The sequence below is a fragment of the Dendrobium catenatum genome, unplaced genomic scaffold (genome assembly GCF_001605985.2).
Source record: "Dendrobium catenatum unplaced genomic scaffold, ASM160598v2 fragScaff_scaffold_1391, whole genome shotgun sequence".
NCBI lineage: Eukaryota > Viridiplantae > Streptophyta > Magnoliopsida > Asparagales > Orchidaceae > Dendrobium > Dendrobium catenatum.
The window spans coordinates 405,818-417,380 of NW_021319853.1; the positions used below are offsets into that span (position 1 = coordinate 405,818).

At 32.5% G+C, this 11,563-nt stretch overlaps 1 protein-coding gene across 1 annotated transcript; it reads right to left on the reverse strand.

Moving 5' to 3' along the window:
- Nucleotides 1-481: 481 nt before the first annotated feature.
- On the reverse strand, nucleotides 482-2,396 carry LOC110098336 (protein ALP1-like). The gene is made up of 2 exons (XM_028699793.1): nucleotides 1,447-2,396; nucleotides 482-1,362 (listed from the first exon to the last, which is right to left on the reverse strand). The coding sequence occupies exons 1-2, from the start codon at nucleotides 2,222-2,224 to the stop codon at nucleotides 824-826; spliced, it is 1,317 nt and encodes a 438-aa protein (XP_028555626.1). The 5' UTR covers nucleotides 2,225-2,396; the 3' UTR covers nucleotides 482-823.
- Nucleotides 2,397-11,563: the final 9,167 nt, after the last annotated feature.

Here is an 11,563-nt window from a genome sequence, read left to right on the forward strand (position 1 = left end):
CTATTCACATAATTAAACACTCTTTGTGTGCACGGTATTACAAAACTATGCTCTTTAAACGAAAAAACGTATTAAATAGCAAATTAAAAAAAAAATGCTTTTTCGTTTGGCTTTTTTTAGATTATTCAAGCCTAAAATATAATTTGTTTAAAAATCCGATAAAACAGAGGCAAAGAGTGTTTAATTATGTAAATAGCCTTCAATCACATTTAAAGAATAAAAAAATTTGGAACAAAATGTTTTAGTTAAAAAATTAATATACACATTTTTTAGTTGTTAAAAAAATAGTGCACTCTGAGTAGTCAGTCAAATATATATTGCAAACAAATTATATTTTAGGCTTTTAAAATAAAAAAGAAAATAAAATTAATCCTAATCTATAGTTTTAATTGGTAATAGATATTGAGATTGACCCGTTCTTATATAAAACTTTTCTTCTCCACTTTCTATTAACAGGATACAAAGTTATGCACATACTGAATCCTTTATTTATAATAGACATAGCACTGCCTACCGACATGATATATATTACTGCTTCAAAATATAAATTTTAAGAAATCACTCCTTAAACCTAACAACTTGTATCATTTAAACACTAAATTCATTACATGTAAAGTCAAATAAATAAGTCAAAGTACATGAAAAAAAAAATCTACCAACAACAAAACAAAACTATTGTCATCTCATGCTTTACTTTGGAGCAATTCATATTTGATGAATCTCAATTTTCATCAGGATACCTGAAATAAAAAAAAAAAAACATATTTTAAGTACATCATCAATCATTTACTTTTATATTTATACTATCTTTACTAATATTTATTTATATAATATTTATAAATAAATAAACTTTAAGGTTAATGTAATACCTGTTACAACTGTACAATTGCATTGCAATTGCCTCCCTAACTTCAGCCATATCCTTTGCACCTTCGCCATCAACCAACTCTACAGAACAATTCGTATTTCCTAAGGGTTCAACTTCTTCTTCGACTCGGAACTCACGTGCCTCGGAATGAACAAAATTTTCATCAGCATCACATTCATCGAATTCTGGATCACTTCTTGACTGATGCCTTCTTATGTAGTTATGTAGTGCCATTGTAGCCACTACAATAAGCCGTTGTTTTTTGAAATAATAGTTCGGCATATCTCGGAGAATTCTCCATTTCTTTTTCCATACGCCAAATGCCCTTTCTATTACACTTCTTAACGAGGAATGCCTCCTATTGAAGACCTCCCGATGGCCTGTAGTAGTTCGAATTCCTCGTCGGAAATCTGGTATATGATATCGCGTCTCTGGATATGGCTTAAGAAAACCTCGTTGTAGTGGGTATCCAGCATCAACTAAATAAAATTTACCTGTAAACAAAAATGTTTATTTTCTCATTAACATTAAATTTAAAATAAGCTTACTAAAATCATTAATTAATAATTAAATACTACCTGATGGCGGTACAGGAAAACTGTATTGCGGACTCCTTAGAACATGTTTAAAGATACGAGCATCATGAGCTGAATCTTCCCACCCTGCTGCCACAAATGTAAAACACATATTAAAATCACAGACTGCCATCACATTTTGTGTAGGTGAATGATGTCGCCCTATATACGGAATTTGATCTTCAACAGGAATACGAGCATCAACATGAGTTCCATCAATTGCCCCAATGCAGTCCTTAAAATATGGCATGTACCTAGTATCGTTTCTAATATGTACAGGGATGTCAAGAAATTCCTTATCTTCCGGTACAATAATATCCATTGCTAAATTAATCAATGCTCGAAGTCCTAAAGAGAAATATCTGCTTATTGTTTCTGTAGAATGCTGAAATCTTTCTGCGGTAGCTCTTACGGATTCATTGTGACTCAAAATAAACAAAGTTATTCCAAGAACTTCTCTAGTGGTTGTTCTATGCGAACCACATAATCCATAAAGCGATTCTAGTTTGCAAAGCAAGTCGGTAAATATAACTTGGGACATCCTAAATATGTTATGAAACCTAACAGGATGACCACAAAGTAAATCCCGAACCCATCTGTCTCCACTTTTATCTGCTTTCATGCAGGGCCTTTTGTTCAAATAACGTGAAAAGTAATCATTTTGCAAAAAACTTGAGGCAAGCATTATATTGCTAAATTGTGAAACTGCCATTTTTTTAATTTTTCGCAATTTTCCATCATTATGCTCGTCACTTGACAAACTCTCATTATCCTCCGACATTGTGTATCTGAAAAAAAAAAGTTATAAGTTGTGCAGCAAAATATACTCATAACTGGAAGACAAATGTTCACGTTGTATCCACAAAGACAATAAAAAAATTCACATCTTTATTTACAGATAGGATAAATAATTGAAAGAAAATAGATCTCAATAATAACTTCTCACAAGGTAAATCTGATGTAAGGGCATCTACATAGTTGAAGCTAACTAGCTGTTCAAAACCTTCCACATACTTATTACCAACTGATTTTATCTTTACAACGTTTATAATATTGCCATGACACTTCAGGCTCTATCATTAGATAAAACAAGGTAGCATATCAATAAAATCAGCTATAGTATCGCAACGGAGAGCACAACGAAGCTAACGTTAAAATGACATAAATAACATGGAAAAAAATCCAGCCAGCGTATACTCTACTTTTCTTTTTCTTTTTTTATGGCAGGCACTGGCAAATGCTCAATACAACTATGAATTTTACTCAAAAAGGCATCCGTTTAGCACATATGACAATAATAGAATCAGTTAACTCAAAATGAATTTTACTCAAAAAATCCAGCCAGCTAAATGTTCCAGGCAAATACCCTGTTATTGATCAAGCTGCAGATTCAAACTCTAATACGATGCCTACAGCTGCCTGTAATATTCATGACAATTAAGATTAAAAACAACAAACTGTGTTATTCTTTTTTTTAGTAAGGTCCTTGGCTTTATAGCCACTGCGGTATTATCATCAACAAAGTTACAGTAACAAATTTATCTTCACCAAACTAACTTTTAATAAACATATATTCACTGATTACAATACTTGTTGTGATTAAACACGCATGTTGTCCATACATAAAAACAAATACACACAATTGTTTGAACAATCTAAAAAAAGTAGTAAAAAAACTTAAATTTTTTTTTAAAAATTATAAACAAATTATGCTCTACAGTAAAGATGTGAAACTCCTTTGGTATTGTTTTTGTAGAAACCAAACTTTTCTATCAGTTGGAAGTCCCATGAAAGCCTCCCTTTGATTTCGATCTTGTATATACCGAACAGCAAATTCATATAACTCTGGATCATCAAATATCTCAGGTATTTTAGAAATTTCTTCCAAAGCATCTGCAATTGTCAGACATTTCTTTGAAGTAGTTGATGAGGCTAGGGCAGAACTAATAGACTTAGCTGCACTTACGAGCTCCTCAATATGATCAATGAACATTTGTCTTCCACCTGATTTGGTAAAAAAAAAAAAAATCCAAGCTACTCGCCCAGCCGGTCAGAAATCCTAAAGGGTTTTTTCTCCATTTCTCTCGATCGGGTAGACGAAATTCGACGATATTTTAAACCTACATCCTATATCTGAACAGAAATCATGGGGAAGTACTAGTTTGATCTGAAACTCATTCTACAAATATTTATTTAGATCTAAGTTTTTGATCTATTCTAAGGGTTTTAAAAGGATCTAACCGTTGGATCTTCGAAATCTTTGTACGGTTGCACTTGTAGACTGTCTTCGTAAGTTTTCCTAGTTGAAATCACGAACCAACGAGCCCTGGATCGAGTGGATCGAAGCCTTAGAAAGATTTGGCCTTAGGTCGCCGGAATCTAGCCGTCGGCGAGTGGGATTCGTCGGGATTCGGTGGGGGAAGGTCGTGGAGAACTCCAGGAACTCCCACAAGAGATTTCAGAGTCTGTGGAAGTCTGGAGAGAGAGCAATTGCCAAAAAGATCCTTCAAAACCTAATTTTCTCCCTATTTAAACTCCTAAACCTAAGGGGGACGGCTAGGATTGCATAAAGATGGAATTAGGATGGCAAAGGGGCGGTTTTGGCCGTGGTTTGAATTCCAAAACACTCGGAGGCATTAATCCCATTAATTAGCCTTTAATTCCAATTAAAAAGGCTAATTTTGACCTCTTTAGGACTTGGGTTGACCAAGTCAATGGCTGACCTGGTCAACCCAGTCAAAGGGGTTAAGGGAATTAAGCCATGAAACGGATTCGATTTGATTTGGATTTGAACTAGGTTCTTAATGGGCTTAATGGGTCAAAGGTTGACTTGGTCAACTCAGTTCACCATGCCTGTGTCTAGGCAAAATCGAGGTCAACAAAGACCTCCATTCAAAAACATTGAGGATAAGAAGGCTGCAGCAGGCCGTTGATGTGGTTTAGGGAAATTGCATCCCTCAAAAGGTGTGCACTGCCTCCATGTAATCAACGATAATGATTATGCCTCCAAGTAATCATGGAAATGATTGGACCGCCATTACCATGGTTTTTCATTTGCAAATCAATACTTGACACGTGAACCCCGCCATCGCTAATGGTTTTTTTTTTGGAACAATTATGGTCGTAGCCCTTTTCATTAATATAAACTAGTTACATGTAATGAAGAAAGAAAAAATAGTAAAGTAAAGACCTTGCCAAAGCTTACAAGATCCAAAAATGGGGAAGAGACAAAATCCCCACAACTAAAAACTAGAGGAAGAGAAAAACATAACCAAAAGTAAAAACAACAGGATGAGAAGAAAAATAAACAGGATGAGGAAGACAAAAAATCCTCGAGCTCAGGAATTGCCGCTCTCTCAAGCTGGTTGCAAAAATAAGAATCCAAAATATCCTGCCATCCAAAGGAGAAAATGGCAATCCTAACATCATTTCCCATCTTCCACCCAAAAAACCAACAATTCCAAATACTGCGGATAGCAACCCAGAAGAACCATCCAAACATCCCCACTGAGAACAGCATAGCAGCAGCCAACGCAAATCCATATAGAAATAGAGCAATAACAACAGAGCCAAAATTTATTTTAAGCTAGTTTTTAAAATTAGTAAACTTGGATCGCTAATGGTTTTAAATTAGTAAAAGTTATTTTAAACCCATTTTTAATCATAAAAATTTAAAACTTCATAATAAATTAAACATTTAACAAAATTTTCCAGATAATATCTTATTCTGTTCAGAAATAAAGTTACTTTATTTTAAAAACATAATCAAATAAAAATGATAACTATATGGGACTTTATTTAGCTTTGATTATTTTCAAATTTTCATTAATAACTCTTTATATAATTGATTAATTAGCCATAAATTTAAATGGGATGAATTAGAGAATATTAGGAGCATCCAATAATTTTCATGCATTTATTTAAGTTATTTTTTAATGATTATCAAATTTATAGGAATAAGGGTTATTATTTAACTTATATTATTGAAATTCTACTATAAATAAATCTTTGTTTTAAGACATGCATTTCAACTTTCCTTGGAAACTTTAAACATAGTTTAATCATTCTGAAGTGAATTTAATGAGGAATGATGAGTATTTAGTGAGCGATTGCATTATGTTAGTTTTCAAATAACTCCTTCAATTGCTCACTATGTACTTAACAATTTAGTTTCTCTATTTGTTAGAGATTTCTCTATTTTTTACTTAATCGTACAAGTGGATTTCAAATTGTACTAGATGATTAGTTAAATATAGAAACCCTAATTAGGGAATCCTTGATAATTATGAGTGATTAAACTATTTGTACTGTATGATCCATATCGTACAAGATGATCAGTTCAAATTAAAAAATAAAAGTCACAAATGACAATTTAGGCAGTATTTTAAAATTATAATTTTTTTCTAATCATACGCGATGATGTAAATCATTCTGGATGATTTAAGACAATCATGCCTAAATTGGTCTTGTGATTAGGGTACTAATTATGGTTAATTTGCTTGATCATATCGTACAAGATGATCTTTAAAAATCGTATTGGACGATCTTTGATATTTCATGGGACGATCCCCCATCGTCTAAGAAAAAAACCATAATATTCTTTTAATCATCCAGAAGATCGTACTTGATGTCCTGAGAGGTCTACAGGATGATATAAATATTGTGACCCATCATCCTATGTTGTACTAGAAGATCAATATAGCATGTTGAACTAATCATCCCAAATGATCGTAGAATTATCCTGGACGATCCTTTCAAATACTTGAACTGATCATACTAGTTGAAAGAGATCTGTTATACTAATTATTCAAGACGATCTATCGATCGTACTGGACGATTAGTAGCAAAGAATTGAAAATTAGGGCTTCTTTTACTATGGAGAGATATGAGAGAGAGAGAGCATAGAGAAGGAAAAGGGAGAGCTTGAGAGAGAGAGAGAGAGAGACTCTTATGAGGGGAGTTGTAAAGGATTGAGGATTCTCCAAGAAATGTGTTCATCTTCTTCAAGTTTCTTATCTGGTTCCTTGGTCACTCTTAGGGATATCTTCATCAACATCAGATCAAATTATCTACTTTTCACCAAGAGGGTGGAAAAAGGATTCCAAGGTTCTCTGTCAACTCCATGAGAGAGTAAAATGATTTCTTGGTTCGCTGCCTACTCCAAAAGGGAGTAAAAGGATTCAAGGTGCTCTGCATCACCAGGTCGGTGGAAAAATTTTGTAAAGGCTTCTCTGCCTTACTGTGGGAGCAAAAGGAGAGCCACTATGTTTAGTGCAATACTCAGAAAGGAGGTTATTGGGGCGTAGATGTAAGTCAAGTTGACCGAATCACTATAAATCTGATGTGTTCTTTTCTATTTATTTTTCTGTATTTAATTTTCACATATTTATCTGTGATTTATTCTATATTAAAAATCTCTAATTTTGGTTATTATAAAATTAGTTGTGCTTATGCATTGTGGGATATAATAACTTATTTTAAAATATTTAAAAAGAGTTTAAAAAGTTCTTTTTGCTTTAAGAATTTTAAAACACCACTTCACCCCCCCCCCCCCCCCCCCCCCCCCCCCCCCCTCTTAGTTAGTATCAGGAAAGTTCATTAGGGTTTAACATCTCTCACAAACGTTTAAGTGATAATAGAGTAGGATTCATAAATTAAGTTTTAGAAAACTTTTGAATTAAGATCAATGGCTAACTTTAGTAATCATAACATTGTGGAAGACTATCCAATTACTCAACCATCTCTATTTAATAATATTCCTTTTGATTTAAAAAAAAAACATGTGTCTACCTTTTTACAATCAATTGATTATCACATGTGGATGATAGTTTTTTTTTTTTTCCTTTTTTTTTTGAAAAGATTCCAATAGCATAAATAAAAGAAACCTAAATTCAAGTTTTCACATTCCTCCTTCAACAAAGAAATAAAAGGATGAATCTTATTCAAGCTAATATCATAAAAAAAAAAAAAATCACCCAAAATGGCCAAGTTAGCATAAAAATTAGCTAACTTATTACAACTCCTATTGGAGAACATAAATAAAACCTACCTAAACTTATTTAAAAAAGAAAAAAATATTCAGCTTCAATCAAAACTTCAATTCCCTCCAAGTTGCCAGCCGAACTTTGAAGAGCTTTCACAACATTAAAATTGTCTCGTTCTATTATGATCCTTTAGCTTTGAATATCCAATCTTGAATAATAATCTTCAATGATCGAGCAGCCAATAACTCCAATTGACCAACATCCCAATGGATGCAGCTGATTCCAAAAGCAAGTAAAAACCTACCTTTATGATCTCTAATGACTCCACCAATCCTTATTATATTAGAACTCAATACAAAAGCATTAATTTAACTTTAATCCATTCGGGAGGAGGAGGATGCCAAGAATTAGACAGCTAAAAAGCTGATTAGCACCCCAGTGATCCAAAATAGGATTAACATGTTGATCTAATGACACTATACTGATAGCACTGACAGTAATAAAAGTAGAAGAGTCTTCTGATTTACCATGCTAAACATTGTTCCTGGTTTTCTAAGAAAAATAAACCAACATACAATATAGTTTCACAATGAAAGGATTAATAGAAGAAAACTTGTCCAGATTAGATGAAAATTCCTTAAGCAAAGAAAAGATTGGGATAGGAAAACCCTGTTAATTAAGCAGATAAATCACTTGAATGAGCTTGGAACAGACAGCCGCAACGTGATTAATTTTTTTTGTAGCAAAGCAACCTCTTGGGAAAGAACTATCATCCATTAACCTTGTATATATTAGAAAGTCTTTAGTAGGAATTGCACCCATAAGTAAATGCCACCAAAAAACCTCAACCCGCAATGATAATTTCAATTTTTTCATCGACTTCTAATGAACATTTTGCTCCTTGTATTCCGCCACACCTATTGAAGCCATAGCTAAAGTTGTTTTACTAGAGAACTTCTTTTTAGCTCCATTTGATCAGATGAACCTCCAGAACCAATTTGAATTTTCATAATAATATCAATTAATTTAATACCAAAATACTTATGCAACTCCTCTACATTCCAACTTCTGTTATCAATGAAGTTATCAAGTGATGGAATTTCATTATCCAGAATTCCTATATATGTTTGCCATTTCTCAACGCTTTTATCAAGAATCCAAACATCCTTCTTGATGATGATAGACTTACCTGAACCAATAGTCCATCTAAAAGTAGGATGAAGAGCTCTAACACCACTAATGATAATTTTCCATGTTGATGAAGATTTTCTTTTGATTTATGGATTCCAAATGTCACTCCATACTTCATAATTAAGGATTTGTTAAGAAGAGAGCCTATCTTGTTGATGAAGTTCCAAGTAAACTTTGCATGTAAAGGCCCAACCATGAAAGATGTTGAATGTGGACCTCGCCCTCCAAAACATTTTTACATATATAATGCCACCCAAGCAACATAATAAATACAATGAATACCTTTTTTCTTATTCCATAAAAAGCTTCTACACATTTTATCAATCTCATTCAAAATACCCTAAGAAACTAAAGAATGAGTGGACAAAAAATAGGAAGAGATAGAAGTACAGACTTAACTAGGATGAACCTCCCAGCTAAAGAGATATACATGTTCGCCCAAGCATTCATCTTAAAGATAACATTTCTAACAAATTTTGAAAATAAGAAGATACAAGTCTTCTAAGTGCAATCTTGATTCCTCGGTAGTTAAATTCTTTCACCTCTATATAACCAAATAATTTGGATATACTTCTTTTTTTATGACAACTATTAGCTTTTCCAAACAAGATAGAAGACTTTTCAATATTGACTTTTTGGCTTGCACACTTGCAATAATCCAAAATAATTATTTTCATCTTCCATTTAGGCCTAAACTTTGCTTCCAAAATTAAGAGAATATTGTTTGCATAAGGTAAATGTAAAATTTTCTGAGCGGTAGGAGCAGTCTTAATCCCCAAATTCTTTCCTCTTTGAAAAAAAAACTTCTGACAATAGTTGAGAACATAAGATAAACAGGAAAGGGGATAATGGACATCCTTGCCTAAAGCCACTTTTAGCTACAATCCACTTAGAGTTGTTTCCGTTAAACCTAATTGAGAACTTGGGATCCACCACACATTCCATCAAAAGATTAGAGAATTTCAAAGGAAAATTAAAATGCATAAGGATTTGTTTTTAAGTTGCTCAAGCCATAATATCATAAGCTTGTTCCATGTCAATCTTAATGGCCACCAACCCTTTATTTGCCTTAGAAAATCTGAATTTATTAAGCAAGTCTTGAGAAATAAGAATATGATCTAAAAGAGATCTACCTATGATAAAAGCTACTTGTTCCATCGAAATGATCTTATGGATAATCTTCAACATCCTATTCAATAATACTTTGGCAACAATCTTATAGATAGAGCTACATAGACTAATGGGTTGGAAGTTAGATGGAAACATAGGATTCAAAATTTTAGGAATAAGAACAACTTGAATTTCTCTCCATTCTGAACACATCTTGCAAGTAGAAAAGAATTGATAGATACAAATCCTTAATTTGGATGCTAGTTAAGGAAGGTTATACTACACATTTTTATTTAGTTAATGGCATTAAAACTAAAATATCTTTTACTGAATGGACTACTGATGATAGAGATTTAGCACAACTGAATGCTAAGTATTTGAACTATTCTTTTCTCTGCCTTAAAATTTGAATATTATATGGGTGTTTCCACTTGTTCTACTGACAAGGAAATTTGGGACAAACTATGCATAATATATGAAGGTACAAATTAAGTTAAATAATTTAGGTCGAACATTTTACTTCATGATTATGAACTATTTCACTTGAACCTAGTGAATCTATTTCTGAAATGTATACTAGATTTACTCAAATTATAACATCCCTATATGCCTTAGGAAGAGAACTTATAAATTATGAAAAAGTTAACAAAATTCTTTGTTGCTTACCTTCTTCCAATGATGCAAAAATAATTTCCATTACTAAATCTAAGGATCTAAATATTTATTCAATTGATAACTTACTTGGATCACACATTTCTTACAAGAAAGGAGTGAACTAAAGGCAACTTGATATAGGTGAGAAGAAAACGGAGAAAACTATAGCCTTAAAGGCTAATGATTATGACACTAATTCTTCTAATTCTTAAAATGATGAGATCTCTTTAATAACTAGTTAATTTAAGAGCTTCTTAAGGAAAAAAGCAAAAGCATCACCAGAAATGGAATAAAGATAAGAATGATAAAAATTCTAAAATGTCCTCTGATGTTATATGCTTTGCATACATGAAGCTAGGTACCTAAAGTCTAATTTCCCAACTCTAAAAGCTCATCCAAGTAAGGAGAATGGTAAAGAAAATGTTAGATTCAAGAAGGGTAAGCAAAGGAATCGAAAGGCTTTTGGGTCAGATTCCTCTAAAACTGAAGCAGAATAGGGGGTAACAAACCATTGCTTAGTGGAAGATGATCATATTGATCATTTTGATAAAGAGGAGGTATGAGAGCTTGCCTATAATAAATTATTTGAAGTTTTTGAAAATTTTCATACTTCATATAGGAAGGTTAAAAAATAACATGATAGTCTTAAATCTAACTTTTCAATTCTGCGGAAAGAACATGCATATTTAAGGAAAGATCATTCCACTCTAGATAGTAATCATGGCATGGTTAATGAATTTGATATTTTAAATAAGAATCATTCTAATTTAACTACTGAATATGATTCCTTAAAAAATCACATGTTGAATTAGAAAATGTATTTAAGGAATTAGATACTCTTGCATGTCAATTAGGAAGTAGTGAGCATGCTTTAAATTTTGAAGTTGCAAGCTGTGAAGAAGCTAACGAGTTTATAAGAAAAACATTCATTGCATTAGAGAATAATAAAAAACCACCTCAATTAAAAAAAATAAAAAATCTTCATCACAACATGCATTATTCAAACTTAGGAAGATGCATCATAAACTGAATAGATTAGTAAACCTTTTTCCTGGAGTTAGATATTTTTCTTGTGGCATGCTATGACATATCTTCCACAATTGCACCATTCACCGTAGAACACATTCGGTGTGGAGACCAAAATCTAAAAATTTACAACATAGCATGCATGTATTTCATTC